This window comes from Serinus canaria, chromosome 2, assembly GCF_022539315.1.
Source record: "Serinus canaria isolate serCan28SL12 chromosome 2, serCan2020, whole genome shotgun sequence".
In the NCBI taxonomy this organism is placed as follows: domain Eukaryota; kingdom Metazoa; phylum Chordata; class Aves; order Passeriformes; family Fringillidae; genus Serinus; species Serinus canaria.
The window spans coordinates 44,048,480-44,068,910 of NC_066315.1; the positions used below are offsets into that span (position 1 = coordinate 44,048,480).

The 20,431-nt window shown below is 40.0% G+C and overlaps 2 protein-coding genes across 5 annotated transcripts; both read right to left on the reverse strand.

Moving 5' to 3' along the window:
* Window positions 1-1,092: 1,092 nt before the first annotated feature.
* On the reverse strand, window positions 1,093-18,324 carry LOC108964817 (C-C chemokine receptor type 5-like). 4 transcript variants are annotated; one of them, XM_050971245.1, is made up of 5 exons: window positions 13,042-13,120; window positions 11,184-11,251; window positions 8,079-8,178; window positions 7,460-7,519; window positions 1,093-4,457 (listed from the first exon to the last, which is right to left on the reverse strand). In XM_050971245.1, exons 4-5 carry the CDS (start codon window positions 7,494-7,496, stop codon window positions 3,376-3,378), a joined length of 1,119 nt encoding a protein of 372 aa, XP_050827202.1. In that variant the 5' UTR covers window positions 7,497-7,519; window positions 8,079-8,178; window positions 11,184-11,251; window positions 13,042-13,120; the 3' UTR covers window positions 1,093-3,375. The 4 variants fall into 4 exon arrangements, with proteins under 4 accessions (XP_050827202.1, XP_050827201.1, XP_050827204.1 ...); XM_050971244.1 differs by lacking the exons at window positions 11,184-11,251; window positions 13,042-13,120 and adding an exon at window positions 8,572-8,782; XM_050971247.1 differs by lacking the exons at window positions 7,460-7,519; window positions 8,079-8,178; window positions 11,184-11,251; window positions 13,042-13,120 and adding an exon at window positions 18,184-18,324.
* Window positions 14,660-18,332, reverse strand: LOC103812980 (C-C chemokine receptor type 5-like). The gene is made up of 2 exons (XM_018909666.2): window positions 18,184-18,332; window positions 14,660-17,569 (listed from the first exon to the last, which is right to left on the reverse strand). Exon 2 carries the CDS (start codon window positions 17,556-17,558, stop codon window positions 16,488-16,490), a length of 1,071 nt encoding a protein of 356 aa, XP_018765211.1. The 5' UTR covers window positions 17,559-17,569; window positions 18,184-18,332; the 3' UTR covers window positions 14,660-16,487.
* Window positions 18,333-20,431: the final 2,099 nt, after the last annotated feature.

Consider the following 20,431-nt stretch of genomic DNA (forward strand, 5'->3'; position numbering starts at 1 on the left):
ATCACCCCCAAGTCCTTCTCTGCTGGGCTGTTCTCAATCCCTTCTACATCCACCCTGGAGCTGTGTCTGGCATTGCTGTGACCCAGGTGTAGGATCTTGCACTTCACTTTCATTCTTGTAGATTGTTCCTTCCAAACTGTGGCCAAGAACATCAAATGCTCTCCTTCTGGATCAGGGTCTGGAATCCTGAACCACACTCTTGGCATCTGCCTGCATCATGACACGGTGACCCTGCCTACTCACCCAATGGGCCTCCCTTCCACTCCTAGTGACCACAGTGGCTTGCTGCTGTTTGCATAATACTGATAATGCCTGTAGTGGGGGGAGTCATGAGATTAGGAGATTTTCTTAGGAAAAGAGAGCACAGCATCAATTAGGTTGGAAAAGACCTTTGAGATCATTAAGTCCATGACCCAACGCAACCCTGTCAAGCACTGAGAGCTACATCCAGTCTCTCCTTAAACACTACCAAGGACAGTGACACCTCCCATTGGAAAGGCCATTCCAATACCTAATCACCCTTTGTGTGAAGAAATTCATCCTAGAAAATGTTTTGAATGAGGAAAGCACCAAAAGCCTGCCTAGGGTAGTGCATGTCTGTTGGCATCAAACTTTACAGTGAGACCAGACGGTGGCACTGTAATCTTAAGAACTGAAGTGTGTGCACAAGTCCGCTGTAATCGTCAGATTTTAGCTAGATGACCTAATTACTTAGGTCACTAAATACACTGGAATTCTTTTATACGCTTATTTATTAAAAAAACCCACTAATATAAATAATCTAGGATCACTGTGAATTGTCTGAGATACTGCTTTTCCCATTGGTAAATGTAAACAAAATCAAATGTAATGACAACCAAAAAACCATATTTATTATTAGATTATTAATGACAAGCAGTCAAGAGCACTGGAGTTATCTTGATGGCTTTTTGATTATGCTGGTTCTTAGTCCACTTGTAAAACCCCAATTTTGTCCTGCCTGTTCTTTCAGTGTTATGAAGAGGAATCTATTTTCCTTTTTCATTCTTCTGGGCTATTCTAAAAAATGAAGGGATGGAGGTGGGGAAGGATCAAGAACAAAAAAGGATCATCTAACAGAAAAGTTAACCAACTTTATTGGATGGCATAATACAAAGTATTATTACAGTTATTGGCAGAGTCCTTAACTGAATATACCAGCAGTACAACCAAATACTGTGTTTTCAATTGTCTCCTTGAATGTGGATCACAGTTCATAGCAGTCACTGAAATATGACTTGTTTTCATGTGCTGAAGTGTGATCCCTTTCCAGTGAAGTGATGGAAACCCTTGATAAGCTGCCAAACTGCTGGGCCACCAACCTCAATTCCACCTCTTTCCTCTGGAAGCTGCTTGTTGCTTAAAAAGATCCATGATTAGAGGCCCATGCTGTAGAAGGATCAGGGCAGTTTTGACGTGCCTCTCAGAAAGTTTGTTAGTGTGCCCACGCATGTTTGGTTGTTGTGCTTTGCTCCAGAAGGGATGACAAAGAGGAATTTCTGTGTCTGGCATCAAAGCCCTCCAGAGAAAGCAGTTTCCTAAAGGCAAGGTGTTTTTAAGACCAAGTGAAAGTTCTTGTCAAAAGCAGAATAAAATACAAAATTGTTTCCATAAATGTATTCTCTAAGTAAAAAAAAAAAAAAAAACCAAAAAAATCCATTCTGACTAGAAAGTGTGTATTTGTCATTATGCTGATATATTACCCATTTTAAAAGCATGTACTAAGTCCAGAAAGTAATTGATACAAAGGGCCTTAAAGAAGAGTATGCAGCTGAAAATTTTGTAAATGAGATGAGAAGGTGTGGCATACTTCTCTTACACTTCTTATGTGGATGTAGTTCTAAAGTGGTGCCTAATATGACAAAATAAATAACACAAAATAAGTGGTTTGATAAGTAAAGATTTCCCTATTTCACTTCCTGTTTTCACAAGCACTTTCCACTGTAAAATTTCTTTGAGACTTCTTGAAACATTTGCTTATTTGAAAATATTATTTAAAAGGCTGCCTAGAGAAGCTGGGAAACAGAAATTGCCCTTCTGGATAGGAACAGCAAACAAAATATTAACTTTTTATTTACTGTCTCCAAAGTTATCCAATACCATATGTCCTAGGGGTACTACAAGAACTGCTAAAAGGAGAAATTGGACCACATTAATTAGTACTGTGATTATGTTATGTTCTTAAGCACTTGAGTAGCCCAATATTTATTTCATGTTTTCTATGTGTTCCCATGCTTTACAGGTTCTGAGCTTTATGGAGAATCAGTCATATTTAACCACCAGTCTTACTAATTATGCAAATTTTCCTCTCTGTAAAACTCCTAAATGGCAAAAACCCCCCATTGACACCCAAATGATACCAAACAAAAGATAAATGGTCTATGCCCTTGACTCTGTAGAACAGAGAATATTTTTGCCTATTCAGATGTTTTGTTAACTTAAATGTTTATAGCATACACTTATATCTAAAAACATCTGTGTCAATCCAGTTCAGAAATCATTTTCACATCTGTTTCACCACTGTTGTAGCAATAGCCATTATGCCTGCATTCATTTTTTTTAAAGTTTTTCTCCTATGTAGGCTATAAAAAAGGCAAGCAAAATCACTGTACTGAAAAACTAAAACTCTCTTGACTCACTCTCCCCATTTGATCCAAGGTGGTTAAAGCTCCGTATGAAATACTTATTTTTAAAATACTGTCACCACACTGATTTTCTGATCAGCTATAGGACATTAGTTTTTTAATGATAGCTCAATTATCTTTTTAGCACGAGTAGCATGTAAAAGAACAGATTAGTAAAAGTATCAAACTCAAAAGTCACTCAGGTATTAGCCCCTAGCAGTTAGAACTATTATGAGAAAGATCTAAGTGGTTAGGACTCAACTATACACAAAGGAAAATATACCAGGAAATATCAGAGTCCATTCTAAGTGAATAAAATATTCCATTCCATGCTGTATGACGGACCTTAGTAATTTAGCCTTATTTACAGAGATAGACAACCAGACTAGTAAAAAATATGACTGAGACCGAGTTTCAATGAGTGAGGTATCTTGTGTGATGTACAAAGTCAAGAATATGTTTCCAAAGAACCGGTGTGACTTTATAACCTCTAGTTCACTTCAGAAAATCTGTTAGCCTGCTAGCTCAGGCTCCCAGTCAAGGATTTGCTGCATCTTTTTCATGTATTTACAAATACCCAAGTCTGTGAGCAAATGCAAACTTTGGTAAATATGTATTCTGTGGTTTGTTTTTTTTCAGCTGCCTTAGAGACAATATCCAGGAGAGATTCAGCAGGCTTTCATGGTAGAGTTGATCTCACAAGAGTCAATTTCGTTTTTTCACTAGACACAACTTACAATGCAGCAGAAACTTCTTGTTCTCCAGTAGATTGTGTGTAGGTGGAGCTCGCTCGTTCAGCTGTGTCAGCATAGAAAACAGGACAGTATTTAGACAAGTGGACTGCAATCTGCTTTCGGAAAAAGCTGCGAAGATATTTCCTAAATTTTTCTCCAGCAAAGGCATAGATTACAGGGTTGATACAACAATGGATCATTGAGATTGTTTCTGTCACTTGGATTGCTTTGTGCAGTTGACCATTTCCTTCACAAGTAGAGATGGAAAATGCACCTTGAAAATCACGCAAGAGAATGCAAATGTTGTACGGTGCCCAGAAAAAGAAGTAGATAATCATGATAATGAAAATAAGCCTGACTGCTTTATGTTTCTTCTCATTCCTACACTGCAGTAACGTCTTTATAATTCGTGTGTAGCTGCAGATCATGATTAACATTGGTATAAGAAGTCCCAGGATGTTCATTTTTAAGGTGAGGAATCGCTTCCATGTATTTCTCTGCTCTGATGGATAATGAGCACTGCAAGTATAGCCTGAACTTTCCTTCTGAGTTTTGTGAAATACTACCCCTGGGACAGAAATAAGAACAGCAACAGCCCAAGTGATGACGCTGGTGAGGATGCCGTAGGTAACTGTCCGGGCTTTCAATGCAAACACCGCGTGCACTATGGCCAGGTACCTGTCCAGGGTCAGCAGGATTATGAAGAAGATGCCACTGTAGAAGCCAAGGAGGTAGACACCTGACAGTATTCGACATAGTGCCTCCCCGAAAATCCAGTCGTGAACAGCATAGTAAGCCCAAAAAGGGAGGGAAAATACAAAGAGCAGATCAGAAATTGCCAAGTTGAGCAGGTAGATGTCAGTCATACTCTTCAGCCTCTTGTATTTTACCAGGATAAGGACAACAAGCATGTTGCCTGTCAGGCCAAATATCACCACTAAAGAATAAAGAGGTGGCAAAAATTTTGCTGCAAAGTGCTTTTCCTCAGTTGCAGGGCAAGGCGTGGAATCACTGTAGTCAAGTTCTGTTGTCACTGGCAAGTCGGTGTAGTCTATGGTTTCATTTCCCATGGTGTATTGGTCTGGAAAGGAATAAAAGACCATTAAACTAGAGGAATCGTTAAGTTAGGAGTGAAGAGAATGAAATATGCTGATGTGTTCTCATCTGAAATGAGGTCTGCTGATGAGCACACAAGCATTACCATGTCAAGAGAATGAAATTGCAGAGCTCCCAGGAAACTCATCCATACAGCTGTGTAGTCACACTGCTTCAAGTTGGAAGTATGCAGTGTGTCAATTCCCACATGTACATTGTCATGTGTATTTTTCCTTCTCAGTAGAGATCATCATCTGCCTGGCTAAACCAGAAACAAAGGAATGGTGGATTGAATCTGAGCCATGGCTATTTTTGATTTAGGCACTCTGTGACGGACTGACCTTCCCTTGCTAGGATTCAGGGCCTGGGAGGTGAGTGTGCAGCAGAGCTGTGAAAGCCATCAGGCAAATTCTGCTACACACGGGAAGCAGAGAAAGGCTGTGACTGTCGTGTCAGGCTTCCCAGCTGCCAAAGCCTCCCTTTTTCCCAAGTCCCTGATAGGACTGTGAGCCAGATGCAGAAGCATAGTTTTGTTTAACTTGATCTCTGAAAAGCTCAGGACAACTGTCTTCTCACAGACCCCCAGAGAACACAGAAGAACTCCTGTGTGTCCCAGGAGAAGCTGGGCAGAGGATTTTGTGAAGTGTCAGAAGGACCAAAAGTGCTTCCTGGTCACTTAGTGAGGAAATGCAACCAACACCTTTGGTAGCCACTCAGAGAGAGCTACTTGCTGTCTGCTTAAGGGGCTGCTCTGTCTTCCTGTGCCATCATGACTGCTTTGATCAGACACCTGATGACAGACAGGTGGCTGCCCATGGCATGGTGGTAGTTTTGAAATCAGCCTGTTCCTGGAAATGTCATGCCTCTTGTTAGACAAAGGCAACAGTGTCTGATGTGCATTAGAGTTCAGGTAGTGCATCTGGCCCAGGTTGCTGTGTGATCCCTGAACACTCATGTCATGCACTGGTGTTCTTTCCTGACTGCACTTTTTTTCAGTGGTGTGCTCTGCCCTGTGTGATTGCAGGCATCTTTAGCAGAGACCACAGTCTCAAAACCACCACCATCTCATTCTGTCTGCACTTGAGTTCTGCAAGTCTAAATGTCACTGAAGAAACTTAGCCCATGGCTGGAGTGACTGAGACAGGTCCCTGCTCTGCTTTTTTGGTACAAGCTCGTAGTGCTCCATTCTGACTTAGAGCTTGTTAAATCCCCAAAGCATCTCTTTGTGCCTAAAACCTCTCAGGAGAATAGACTATTTACTGCTGTAAAAACAAATTGCTTAAAATGCCAGTGTCCTTGATCTGTGTCAAAGTAGTTGACTTAGCTAAACCTAAGCTGAAGTCTTGGGGAAGGGGCTCTTTGCTAGGTATGTGACCTTAAAAATGAGGTTCTGCTGCCAGCTCCTGATGGAGATTCCTGTGCTGCACGGTGCAGATATGCATCTGCTCCAAAAGAGGAAGTTTTGTTGCAGCAAAATCTGCACCTTGTGCAAAAATAATTGCTGCTTTTGCAAAAGGTTTTTATGCTCTTTCCCCAAGTTTTTGAGTCTGGCTACCAGCTCTGCTCCCAAGAATAAAAAGAAAAACGACATCCATGTTCAGACGTTACTTTGGTATGTTGAGTAAGGTGCAAAGTTTTCTTTTGGAGAATGAGGAGTAAGAGAATATTAACAAATTGTAATTTGCTGGGTCTCATCTTTGCCCAGATACAATTTCTTGATGGCAAATAAGTGCTGTCAACCTCTTCAAAGGCTGTCTTTTAGGAAACTCTGGCAATCTCTGTAAAACAGTTTTTTCCATAGTCATACTAACTATGTAGTTATTACAATGCAGCAGTTATGGTTTTGTTGGTAAAGGAAGTGGCTGTGGCTCTGTCTGTTGTCAATAAATATCTTGATTTTAAAGTAGCTAAGGGTTTATATTTCTTAGGTACTTTCAGCAACACTTACAAAAATATAGGGGGTTGGTCTAAAACATTAAATTCTTTACTTCAAAACATGATGAGACTTGGGCATTTCCCAAGTAAATATTTAAGATTTCCTTCAGCTAGACTTTCTAGATCCATGTTGCATGCCCTGACAGTACATCCCTGCACATAGCTTAGTATCCTCATTTACAATGTGTAAATCAGCCATGCTGTATGCTGGGATTATGGGATGAGTGCCAGACCCAGCACTCCCTGTCTTGCTTATTTTGCACCTGTGGGATGGTCATGCATAAATATGGGTATAAAAAACAACTAAGTCATAAGCAGAGAGTGGGTTTTTATGAGTAGGTGATTGATAGGATTCATAGCAAAATGCTGCCTTGATATTACTGTGATAATTCTTTTTGTGACAGACTTTTCTTCCCTTTAACTGCTATCTCAATGCCTTCTCTCTTTTTCCTCTGCCTTCCTGGAATGACTACCAAATCTTCCCTGCATCTTGTCTTTTTCCTTACAACCCTTTTTGCAGCCCAATTATGGCTTCTCCTTTGAACAGTTTCTTCTGCTAGCCAAGCCCCATCCCTCTAGCCCAGCCTTTGCTTCACAAGTCTCTCTGTAAAAGTATTTACTACTCTGAATTGAGTATAGTATCCAGCCCATGCTGGTGAGACTAAAAAAAGAGACTAAAAATACTAATTTGGAACCCAGAAAAAAAGAACTATAAACAGGTTCATGCTTTAGCCTATAATCTTGATGTTTTAGGAGACACTGTTGGCTGCTGGTTGGAACATTTCACTGGATTAATCAGTTCACTAACTAGAGTAGGTTGTTCACCTAACTAGAGGGATCTGACTGGGCTTATATTTCCTGATCATTATAAAAGCCCTGAAAGGTAGTCAACAAAGATCTCTTAAGAAATTATATTTTTAAAAAATTTCTATATAATTTTGAGTACAGCTTAGATAAATGCAATATTTCCAGAAACCTGCAATCTGCTACACAAATTCTATTTCTCTGTTTGAGAAGATTAGCAGTCAGGAATTTTTTAAAAGAAAGGCTCACCATAGAAAAGATGAGTAAACTCGTGTCCCTCTTTCATGCTGAGTTTCAGGTCGCAGCTTTCTGTGTTTTAAGAGGCAAAGATTTTATTAAAGTGAGTTTCAGTTCATTTGCATAGTCCCATAAAATGGTAATAATTTTAAGGCTGTGGCAAATGGAGGTAAAGTGCTAAGTGTCAAGTCCTGCATGTAAACAGAATCCAATCAGTATCTGAAATACACCACTAGTTTTTCTGTAGTCATCCTGTGAGAAGCAGAAGTACTCTTAAAAACTCAACATTCAAGCAACTGTTTTGAAGTTGCAGTTTTAAAATCCGTATTTCCATCATTGAACATCATTTTCAGAGACAAAATCAAGGAGGAATACTCCATTATGTTTCTTACTCAAATCAAGCACTGTAGATTTATTTCTTTCCCTACCTGGATGCTCTGCTCAAGTCTTCTAATGATTTTGTCCTTCAAAACTAGTATATTCCATTTAACATATGTTATGCATTTTGCCAGGGTGATTTTTAAAGATGAGTACACTGGCAGGATTCCACTAGTATCTTTCACTTCAGACATCATACTACCTATGTAGCTACTAAATGTAAAAAAAAATAAAAGAGGCAAAGATGACTTACCATGTATCTTATGGTGCAGGTGATGTCTTGTATTATTACAACATGAGTAATGCTAAAATGACTTGTCCGTCACAAAAAAGAAGGTCAAAAACGCGTCTTCCTGTGTGAAGAAGGATGTATCAGTTTGAAAACTTCAAGCAAAAAAATCTATTCTCATTTAAAAAAAAAAAGAAGGAGCAGTTCTCTGGTTCTCTTTTTTCTAAAAATGGGTCATCAGATGTTACTTTTCTAACTCTTGAGATGTGCAGATATGTTGAAATTCTAGCGGATCCTCCTAGGAGTTGAAGTTTCACAACCCAGCACTATAGTTTTAGAAAAAGGGTTTATATAATTATTTTATCTTTTTCTTTTAGCTAACCTGTTTGAATCAAGAACAGTTTAAATGCAGTTCATCCCTTTACATTTTTAAGTCATTAAATTTCTTTTATGTTTTTCTGTCCTTTAAGAAATTGTGAAGCCTTTGAATAAAGATTTTGCTTCTATTCAGAATTACCTGCACTTTCTGTTGTCTTGCTCTGAGTTGCAGTCCTTATATTTCAGGATAGTTGATCCATCCTATTTTTCTTTCATCTTGTCTTCTCAACTATATTTTTTAATCCCTCTCATAAAACTGTGACTTAGTCTGTGTAGCAAGCTAAAGCTAAAGTCTGATCTAAGAACTAGGAAATAAAGTCTGATCTTTTAAAACATCACTGTTACTAATGTTTTGGAATTAAGCTTTAGAAAAGTCTGATAAAATCTGATCTCTTATCAATTTCCTTTCTCATAGCTGATTTCTCTAACTTTTAAACTGAAGCTGCACTGTGAGCAGATTTCTAGATCCTTCCTGGACATCAAAGAAATGACAAAGGAGGTAGGAAAAATACAGAAAGTGAGAAAGGGAATGGTGCCTGACCAAATGCCAGAGAACACTTTAGAGAGAACCCCTGAGAAGATACCTGGTGAAGTACCACCCCCTGCCTCACGGTGACATCTCTTGGTAGGGTTCTGAGAATTTCATCCCATCAGTGAAGGCACTTAAGGGATGCCTTTTCTGCACTTACTCCTTGGTATCCTTAAAAGATTTTAAAACAAAAGAACAATGATGTCTTTCTTTGGATGCTACCATTCCTTAACAGAAGTCAAGGGAATCACAACTTCTGAGTTATCCCTCCGATCTGTGCGGAGACAGTAAGGAGTGAAAAGCTCACTCTCTTTTCCTTGTAAACCCTTCTTTGCATGAGGGACTAATCTTTATTCCATAGTACAAATGAATTTTTCTCTTCCTTTCCTAATCAGCTGTTCCAATGAGCTCTTTAAAGGCTGGAGTTTCAGGATCAAAATTAAAGGCTCCTGAAGGGTGTTCTAAGGGCATGTTCACCCCACCATGCTTGATGGACTGACTATATTAGACTCCCTACACAGTCAGTGGAAGTAGCTGCTTCTAATACTGTTTCCACTACACTTAAGACAAGTTCCCAATTACTGCCTAACTTTCCTGGATAAAAAACTCTGCTTTCATACTGAATGCTTATAATTCTGAAGCAAGGTATTGTGTCAAATTACTTTTTCAATATATAATTTCTAAACAATCTACATACTAAAATTAATAGATATTTTAAGTATCTCTTCTTGAAGACTGCGTTGATTCCTGTATGTTACATGTTACTTAACCCACTGGAGACTCTAAACCCTTTCATAATTTCACACTAGGAGCAGAGGGAACACTCTCAAACCTGTTGCTGGACTTGCCTGTTTTTCATCAAGCTTTTTAATTCTAAAATATGCTCCTGCAAAACTTGCCTACAGCATTTTGACTAACAGTAAAAAGAACAACTACCACTACTGCTTTAAACTAAGACCTGTGGTAGGGTGGTCTTTCGAAAAAGTCCCTTGTTCCCACAGATTCATTGGCTTCGTTAATGTGTTTGATTTTCTTGATTATAGCTTTTAGTTCCCATAGCTCAGTCTGGTCAGCAAGCACAGTGTGGCGTGTTATTTACTGATGAAGAGTATTGCACACCAACAGAGGGCCTCTGCCACTCACGGTTGTAAGAGCTGAATGAGGGGAATGCACTTGGTCTGCTCACCAGCTGCATCTTACAGCTGGATGAGAAAATCCCCAGAGAGAGTGTGAATTGCTGTGGCACTTGGCAGCCCAAGTACTGGGGTGTGTGGCTTTATTGCCAGCACCTGCAGGATATCTACAATTAGCTCTACCCCAGCTGCAGATATGCAGAGCTGCTGGGAGGCCAAATTTGGTCAGGTCTTGCATGAGGCTGTAGGTAAGCCCAATCCCCTTGTGGGGTATTGGGTGATGTGCTGTTCATCAGTGCTGTTAGGACAAGATCTTTCCTGCAGGAATTGGTCTCCCATCCAGTCTGAAATTTCAACACCCTAATCTGGGACTGATTATCTTAATGTTTTCTCACCTCCTCTTCTCTGCTGCCTCCTTCTTGTGTGTGTGAACACAGATATGGACAATGCAAGCAACACATCCATTGTTTCAAGTCAGATTTTTCTCAGCTTTTCTCAATCCCTTGCCAAGCATTTCTTTGAGAAAGGGCACTGCTGCTTGTCATGAATGTCAGTGGATTTTAAGACTCGTTACCTAAGCTGAATCTCATCATTTTAATGAGAAACTGAAGCTATTGTTCAAATAAGAAAGTAATGATTCAGTGGGCTGTTATAGCTTTGAATTTCACCTATCATGGTTTTCATTCAGAGATGAGTAGGATTTCTGCTTAGTGGTGTGATGCTCCTTCCCTCCATAAAGATATTCCTGGAATAGAAGTGAGCTACATTCCCAAACTGTGGTGCTCAAGTTGAGGCACTCAGCAAGTGTACAGCCATGTACACTGAGTGTCAAGCCAAGCTGCATTTGTCGATCTCTCCTATCCAATTTTTGATTATATGAGATTCATCTTTACAGCAGTCAGCCCATCACACTGAAGAGTCAGTATCTGAGTGGTATGGCACTCCCAGAGGAGATGTTGTAATTTATGTGAGATTTACACCGGTACCGAACAGGCTACACTAGGACACATACCAAAATCTCACGTACCACTGAGATACACAAGTGTCATCAAGTATAATTATGACAGTTAATTATAATTTTCAACTTACAGTTTCCATTCAAGTTATTGCAAACTTGCACCACCTGAAGAAGAAAGGCTTGGGGGGAAGAAGGAATCCTGGAACAGAATGACAAATACCTTTCTTAGGTATACACAGTGTGAGAGAGCACAATGGTCTTATTAAAAGTCTATTGCTACAGCAAAGATTACTCCTTTCCATCTGGAGAAGAGGTCAAATGAAGACAAGTGAACATGAACTAGATTAATCTTGTTACTTGTTCTATTCATGACATCTGTGTCCAAACTAAGTTAGTATTAGCATTATTTTCTTTCATCAGTACAAAATGTCTTTGTCTTGAAGAGGCTGAATAAAAACATCCAGTTCAAACTACTTTATTGCTCAGGCTATTTTTTCTTATCAGCCTTCTCTTTCAGGCTCTCAAGTTCTGGTGACTCATCATTTGTGCTACCATCACAATCACACCCAGTCTTAACATCTGTGAGATTTATTATTTTGAGGAGAACAGGGGAAAAGCACAATGTACCACACCCTAAGATTTCTATCTAGAGACTAGAGAAAAAACCAAAACACTTCCCACGTAGGTGTAAAAGAAGATAGGTAACAAAACCAAATTCTGGAAGACACAAGCATTTCTAAAGCTGATGAACATTTCTTCACATTGCTGTTTATTGTCAATAACATCAAAGAAAGGCTGGCAGCTCTTTCACCTATTATTTTTATGCTGTTTGTTTCTTCATGGTAAATCTGTCACATATGTCATTATACATTGTAGCACATCCTGTCTCTTATTGTCATGATATTATTTTTGTTTTATCTTTCTCCAAGCTGCTCTTACTGAACAATGTTTCCTTATGCAACAAGGAAGAGAACGTTGCTTCCTTCTACTATTTTTATCCATGTTTGTGATGCATGCTCTACCAATTTTTGGATAAAGGGTTGTCATTATGCAATAGATTTTACTTTTGGGCCACAGTTATGCATTTCACAAAATTTAATCTCTCAGAATCTAATTTTTACACAGACCTTTAATTAACACATTTTGGAGGTTTTTTTCAGGTACATTAATAGTACATAAATTCTAGCTCTAGAGTTTAGTGTTTTGGGGCTATCTTGTCTGTGCATTGGATATGCTCCTACTGTGTACCTGTAACTCCTGGACCTTTTCCTAAGCAGGCTGGGAAAATCACACACCAATTTTTTCCCAGTGAAAACTAGGTTACACAAAGGACAAACAGAGACCGTTTGATGAGAAAGTATATCCCAGTAAGGCAATGAGCTAGCTTGAGAGAGGTAAAAATTCACCAAAGTATAGTACAGGATACATTAAAGAACTTAGGAAAAATTAAGGAAAAACCAAATATGCAGGAACCAAAATCTATAACCTGAGAAGGAAGAATAGGAGGACACTATATATCAAGCTACAAAGAAAATGAAACTGTTGATAAAGCCAAAGAAGTTTACTTAGTCATTAACGGAGTTAAATACCTGCCTATACACTATGGTTGCCTCTTACTCACAAAACCCCCTTCTTCAAAGGGCATGCAGGGTGAAGGAAGTGTGCACTCCCTTAAATGGAGATCAGAGAATGCAAAGCCTTGGACTTCAGCTTTAGGTTGGTGTATATGTGGAAAATGTTGATTTTTTTGTTGTTCAAAGCATATAAGAATGAGCACCTGGCATTTTGGGGATATGCTAGCTTTGCAGATTTATGACCAAGCACCCATCTCTGCCCAGATATAAAATAAAAAAATATCTCAACTGCATGTGTGAATCAGCTTATTGCACATCAAGTCAAATAATCCATGCCCAGGACAACACCAGCCCCCAGAAACCAGAAAATACTTTCAAGAGTCAAAGGTTAGATATAATCTGTAATTGTCCATACCTTATATTAGTGTCCCTGCAAGGTATGTCCAGATGGCCCTTTTACTTCCATCCGTTTGGTTTGCGTTCCATTCAAAAAGTCTGGTATCAGGATAGGTTGTGTTGTATGGGTATCCTACCAGCACAACCCTGTAGACAATTTTGGGGAGCTGAGCATCACTTGGAGGTTTGTGCAGTTTTGCATATTGGCCTGTGTTTCTAAAAATGTTGCCCTCCTCTCTCTCAGTGCTGGGGTCCCACCTTCCCAGCATCAGTCATTCCAGATTTCAAACATTCAAACCAAGATTTCTCCCGCTGACACCAGATGTACAGAACATATTGGCAGTGACACAAACTTCTACAACCTTTTTTTTTTAAATCCTCCTGTTCAATTTTTTGAATAAGGTACAGCTCCGCGTAGGCAAGTGTCACCAAAATATGGGTACAAAGCATATTGCATGCATTTGTTTTGGCCTGGTTGCTATAGATATTCTAAATGCACCAGAATTTCCAGTTTGGTTTTTTCCCCTCTGTTAGCTTAAATTTTTTTATTACTTTATAAGGGAGTAATGCTTCTGAGGCCCCAGTGACCACACTAAACACTTCCTAGTGAAGGGTGGTAGGCATCAGCAGTTGAAAACAGCAGCAAAATTAAATTTCAAAATGAGCAGTAACAGCCTGTTAAACAGCCTGTTGTGCTGTTTAACCTGGTAAGTGTCATGTAATTCTCCTGGCACTTTCTTTGTTTCTAATAAACTGCAACAAGATACCATGTAAATTTGTCCTTATATTCTTTGTATTTATCCCTCCTGTAATTTTCACTGGAAGGAGAGATGTTTGTTTTGGAGCTTCATAACTGTAAGTCTCTCTTATCATGCAGGGGCATGTCACAGTGCAAAGCTGCAATGAAGAATCAAGGATTATCATGCTTGGGCACATAACAATAGCATAATGTTTAAGTTTAGTTTATTTGTGTTCCTGCAGCACAAAATAGAAGTTTGAAATCAGAATTTAAAAAAAAAAAAAAAAAAAAAAAGAGGAGGGGGGAGTGGTTATAGAATTTTGCTTATCCTGTGGTGGATAGATAAGAAGAGTGTGCAGGGGAGAGAAGGAGGTGTGGATTATAGGCTAAAAAAAGGAATGGGCACAATGAAACAGGGAGAATGGTAGGGTGAAGCAGGAGCATATTTCCATACTGAACTTTGAGGGCTTAATTTTCTTACACATAAAAAATGGGGCAACAGGCAACTGCTTGTCTGGGATCACTCTATATGGTGCAAAGAAATCTAAAATTTGCTGCAGAGAGTCTATGGAGAATCCTGGTTTTATCCCAATATTAATATAGTAACTTCTTTTATTGCCATTCTTTCCCTATTCATAACACACGCAACTCTGTTTCTCCAAATCTCAATAATTTAAAATCTGTGGCCCCAGAATTTTTCCAAAGCTATTGTAGGTTGCTCTTCTCAAGTTTGTTAATGGACAAAAGCTGTGCCAGCTGCAGACACTTCTGGACTGGGCAGACAGTTCTGTGTTTGCTTGCTTTGCAGTGTGGTATTGCAAGTGCCCATTTGTCTTTTTCTCATCTCCACTCTGAGAGCAAAGCCAATGTACTTTTTCTTACAGAAGAGAACGTGGGCTACAGGTTATACACAAATTATATTTCCAGACACTGATTTCATTAATTTCATTGCATTAACATGAAAACAGGAAGAAATTTATTTCCAATAAGAGAAGGATTTACAATTAAACACAGCAGTAGAAATATCACCGTTACAGTCAGATTTGTATTGCACAGACCTAATTTATGCTTTAAAATGATAAAGGTGCTTTCACATTGTTTCAGTAAAGAAAGTAGAAAAGAAAGAAAAACTATTATTTTTAAGCCAGAAAGTTTACTGTGAGGATAGTTTCTGGTCTTTTGTGTAGTTTGTCTGTGGCTGTTAACCTCACAAGGTTACAATGGCTAACAAAAATAAGCATTTTAAGGCAAGATGAAGAAGAGTATTTGCACCACCTAGATTAAGGCATCTGATACCCAAATTAAGAAGCTGACATTTTCAGGCTCCTCCCCCAGCTGGACAATTAATCTTCCCCTGAGACTAAATCCCATGACTGCTTCTGGCTCAGGTACTTCTTATTCTCTACTGACCACTGAGGGACCTTGAAGAGATTTGCTGTCAATTCAGGCATCTACATCACATGCTTGACCTTAAGTACCATGGAATTCCCACTGATGTCCTTGCTGGAGGTTAGTTGAACCTGCCCCTCCAGATTTCCAGGAGCAAGTCCTTGCACACATGAGCTGTGCCCTTCCAAGGAAATGGGGAAAAAGCCAGAAGGACAGCTTACTTTCATAAAGAGTGCTCACCTGCACTTCTTTACAGTTTGAATTAGGAAATTGTCTGCTATGCTCCTTCTTCCTCTTTTTTGCTAACCCCATGTCCCTAGAATTCCTTTCTTTTACAGGGAAACTCTCAATGGTGGAAAAAATATATGGCCATTGTATACCAGTAGGCCAATGGTCTCAAGTCTTCAATCAGCATGCAGTTCTCATTGAAGCATCAGTTGGCTAGAAGCACTCCTCCTGGGAAGGCAGGAAGGTATGCCTTGTCTGGAAGCGGCTGATTTTGCAGTTCCAAGGCCACTGTCTTCCTAGAAGTGTATCCCAAAGGTCAGAGTTGCTGTGTGTGTGAAAAGCATGTTTTTCCCATGCAAGAGCCTAACCTGACACACCAGCGTCACCTGTTGCTGTGTCAACTCTTCTTCTACACATGATTTACCTGTCCAGAGCTAGGGAGGCCTGTTCTCAGTACTGTGCTCACATCCTTCAGAGAGTCCTGATGTTTTGCTCATATGGAAACTTGCATTGCACATACCAAAGTAATTTTCATTCAGGTCATGCAGATCTTTGCTGAAGGGCCTTTATTTGTTTCGTTTTGTTGCTTTTTTTTTTTTTTTTTCTTGGAGGGATGTGACTTGTCAGAAACCAGCTCACTTTTTAGGAGTGCATCATTGTCTTGTTGTACAGTCAGTAAACTTGGTGTATGCAGTTGCTTGAAGAATTGCACCCACAAAAATAACAATGTTGCTGATTAAAACCACACTTTGGAAAAAGTCAGCAACTGAATGGTGATTTGGCAGACATAAAATTAAAAAGCAAAAAACAAAATGCTATAACTTAGTTATAGCTGTTAAAGGATTATGTTTAGAAATGACTGCACTATTAGCAAAACAGAAAAATTCTTGGGTTAAATGGTCCCAGTAAGATCTTGTGATCTTACTACCTCTTAGACTTTTCAATATTGTATTCCCCTCTCAATAAACCTCAGTGGATAGATTTTTGTAAAAAAGCACGATCATATTTGTCTGGGTCCTATTTAAATATTGATGTGACCCAGGATGCCTTGAGGATGTGCCACTCCTTAAGGCAAAGCAAGTGATGCAAAATAATGTACTGATGTATTTTTACAGTCCAGTAGAGATGTCGTGCTCTGCAGTGGATTGTGTGAATGTGGAACTGGCTCTTTCCAACTTTTCTCGATACAGACTTGGACATTTTTTGCAAAGGTGAGGTGAAACTTGCTTTCGGAAAAAGATATATAGATAAGCCCTAAATTTTTGTCCAACAAATACGTAAATCACAGGATTGATGCAACAATGGATCATTGAGATTGTTTCTGTCACTTGAATTGCTTTCTCCAGTTGACCTTTAAGTTCACAAGTTGGGCTGAAAAGTGAATTTTGAAATGTATGTAGAAAAGAAGAAATATGGAATGGTGTCCAGAAGATGAAGTAAAAAATCATGATTACAAAAATAAGTCTGACTGCCTTCTGTTTTTTCTCATTCTTGGATCTCAATAATGTTTTTAGAATTTGTGAGTAACTGAAAATCATGATTAACATTGGAACAATAAGTCCCAGAATGTTCATCTTTAAAATAAAAGAGTACTTCCAATTAATTGTGGAATCACTTGGATAATGAGCACTGCAAGTATAGCCTAAATTTTCCTTCTGAGTTTTGTGAAATACTGCCCCAGGGACAGAAGCCAAAACAGCAACAGCCCAAGTGATGACGCTGGTGAGGATGCCGTAGGTAACTGTCCGGGCTTTCAATGCAAACACCGCGTGCACTATGGCCAGGTACCTGTCCAGGGTCAGCAGGATTATGAAGAAGATGCCACTGTAGAAGCCAAGGAGGTAGACACCTGACAGAATTCGACAGAGTGCCTCCCCGAAAATCCAGTCGTGAACAGCATAGTAAGCCCAAAAAGGGAGGGAAAATACAAAGAGCAGATCAGAAATTGCCAAGTTGAGCAGGTAGATGTCAGTCATACTCTTCAGCCTCTTGTATTTTACCAGGATAAGGACAACAAGCATGTTGCCTGTCAGGCCAAATATCACCACTAAAGAATAAAGAGGTGGCAAAAATTTTGCTGCAAAGTGTTTTTCCTCAGTTCCCATGCATGGTGTTGAATCACCATAGTCAAATTCTGTTGTCACTGGCAAGTCAGTGTAGTCTGTGGTTTCATTTCCCATGGTGTATTGGTCTGGAAAGGAATAAAAGACCATTAAACTAGAGGAATCGTTAAGTTAGGAGTGAAGAGAATGAAATATGCTGATGTGTTCTCATCTGAAATGAGGTCTGCTGATGAGTACACAAAAGAGAATGAAATTGCAGAGCTCCCAGGAAATCCATCCATACATCTGGTAAGTCACACTGGTGCATGTTGGAAGTAACTGTGTCAATTCCCATATGTACATTGTCATAGGCATTTTTCCTTCTCAGCAGAGCCTGCCTGTTGCCTGACCCAGGGGGAGAGGATGGATGAATTTAATGAGTTGTGGATAGTTTGGGGCTCTTGTGCTTGTCAGTGGCTTTCCAGAGGAGTGTAGAAAGCCAGGAAGGCAGCCTCAGGAGATCACTGTGCCTGGCATGCAGAACATAGTTTTGCTTCTCCTGGCTACCTGGTCATCGTGCTGCTCCATCCTGTACTCCTTACCCATGGAGGACCAGGAACTGGTAAGGTGTAAATGGTGTCTGCAAAGGCACTGTGAAATGGGTGAAAAACAGCTGACTTCAAGCACTTCTTCAGGTTGCTTCAAGTGACATTTTGGGAGCCTTAATGCCCATGGGAATTAGGACAGTACTAAACATACCTACCTTTGCTATTGTGGGTGTTGAAGAGTGGAAAGTTGGCAGTGTTGGCAGTGTTAAAATGGAAAACCCTGGGTCTTTTACAGAGCCTAGGGCAGGTGTAGGCAGTGGAAATGTGCTGGTTTCAGATAGCTCTGGAATGAAATTGCTGCATGGTCCTGTAGAGAGAACAGACAGACAAAGACCTTAGCAAATGATGCAAAAGAGTTGCTCTTGGAGTGGCCTCTAATACCTGTTTCTGTTGTGGCATCTCCCTGTTAGCTGAAAGGCTTCTCCACTGCTGTTTGGGGATGTAAGGAGTTTCGATTCCTTGTTTCAGTAGTTGTTTACAGCCCTTACCCAGGAGCTGCAAAGTTCAGATTGGTAGAGTGTCTTGGAGGGCGCACAAAGGCAAAAGGCAGCAATACAGCCTTAGCTAAGAGTGTGCACTACAGTTCTTCATGTGATGTTGTTCTTCACCCTTTGTCAGTCAGTGTTTCCAGTAAGGCAACAATGAGGAAGTGCAAGGGTTGTGCAAACCCTCTGTCCCTCCTGTTTTGGTTTAGGGATGGTTGGAGGGACTGGACTTCCCCTGCAAGAATAGGTCTGGGTGTCAGCCCCCCCAGCTGCCAAAGCCTCCCCTTTTCCCGAGTCCCTGATAGGACTGTGAGCCAGATGCAGAAGCATAGATTTGTTTAACTTGATCTCTGAAAAGCTCAGGACAACTGTCTTCTCACAGACCCCCAGAGAACACAGAAGAACTCCTGTGTGTCCCAGGAGAAGCTGGGCAGAGGATTTTGTGAAGTGTCAGAAGGACCAAAAGTGCTTCCTGGTCACTTAGTGAGGAAATGCAATCAACGCCTTTGGTAGCCACTCAGAGAGAGCTACTTGCTGTCTGCTTAAGGGGCTGCTCTGTCTTCCTGTGCCATCATGACTGCTTTGATCAGACACCTGATGACAGACAGGTGGCTGCCTGTGGCATGGTGTTAGTTTTGAAATCAGCCTGTTCCTGGAAATGTCATGCCTCTTCTTAGACAAAGGCAACAGTGTCTGATGTGCATTAGAGTTCAGGTAGTGCATCTGGCCCAGGTTGCTGTGTGATCCCTGAACACTCATGTCATGCACTGGTGTTCTTTCCTGACTGCACTTTTTTCAGTGGTGTGCTCTGCCCTGTGTGATTGCAGGCATCTTTAGCAGAGACCACAGTCTCAAAACCACCACCATCTCATTCTGTCTGCACTTGAGTTCTGCAAGTCTAAATGTCACTGAAGAAACTCAGCCCATAGCTGGAGTGACTGAGAGTCAGCCCCTGCTCTGCTTTTTTGGTAGATAGTCAATTTAATTATGTGTTGGGCCTTTCTGAGCTGCAGCAGGTGAAATTTTTGAAGTGTCTTAAGCTTGTGTCAGCTTATTCAGATGTTTGAGAGCATTCAGGATCCAGAGGACATAATTTTGATTTGGATTTTTATCTTGGTGGATATATGTGTAATACAAACAACCTTCTTGAACAAATTTTGTTGGTTACATGGTAGTAAAACAATTTTTTGTGTGTATATATGCACAAGTAAATATTTAGACACCTATATATAGAATCACAGTTCTGTAGAATTGTAGAATGATTTAGTTCAGAAAAAACCTCTAAGATCATTGAGTCTAGCCATTAACTTAACATTGTCAAGTCCACCACTAAATCATGTCCCTAAGCATCACATCTACACAGCTTTTAAATACCTGCAGGGATGGTGACTCAACCACTTTCCCAGGCAGCTTGTTGCAGAGCTTGATATCCCTTTCAAGCTTTCCCCTTTCCCTTTCTTCAAGAGAAGAAATTTTTCCTAATATTTGATCTAAACCTGCCTTGGTGCCCTTAGCCTTGTAGAATCTTTGTATCTGTGTAAAAAGAAAGTAACTTTTATTTTCTTCGAAGTTTGGAACTTATTTTGAGTTGTAACAACAGAAAATAGTTGTGGGAGACACAAAACTAAAGTTAACTGACTCCCTGTAGATTTGTCTCCTTTGCTCTCCAAGCCTTGTGTCCTGTGAAGGGTTGACCCCAGTCAGCAGCTAAGGCCCCATCTGGTCAACCCACTCACTTCCACACAGCAGGATCAGAAGTGCTGAAGAAAAGAAACTTGCAGGTTGAGAAAAAGCTGAAAAAGAGAATGAAACTGAAAAAACCCGCAAGAGGTAATACAGGACAAATGCTTGCCACGTTCAACAAGCAGGCAGATGTAGTACTTGAGCAATGCCTACTCTGGAAAAAACTTTCCTCTGC

Excerpts from the sequence above, each read along its gene's own strand:
- LOC108964817 (XM_050971245.1), bottom strand. The coding sequence starts at position 7,496 with ATGAAAGAGGGACACGAGTTTACTCATCTTTTCTATG. Across the intron at positions 4,458-7,459 it reads GTTTACTCATCTTTTCTATG|ACCAATACACCATGGGAAAT; the intron begins GTGAGCCTTTCT and ends ATTCCTTTCCAG.
- LOC103812980 (XM_018909666.2), bottom strand. The coding sequence starts at position 17,558 with ATGGGAAATGAAACCACAGACTACACTGACTTGCCAGTGACAACAGAA.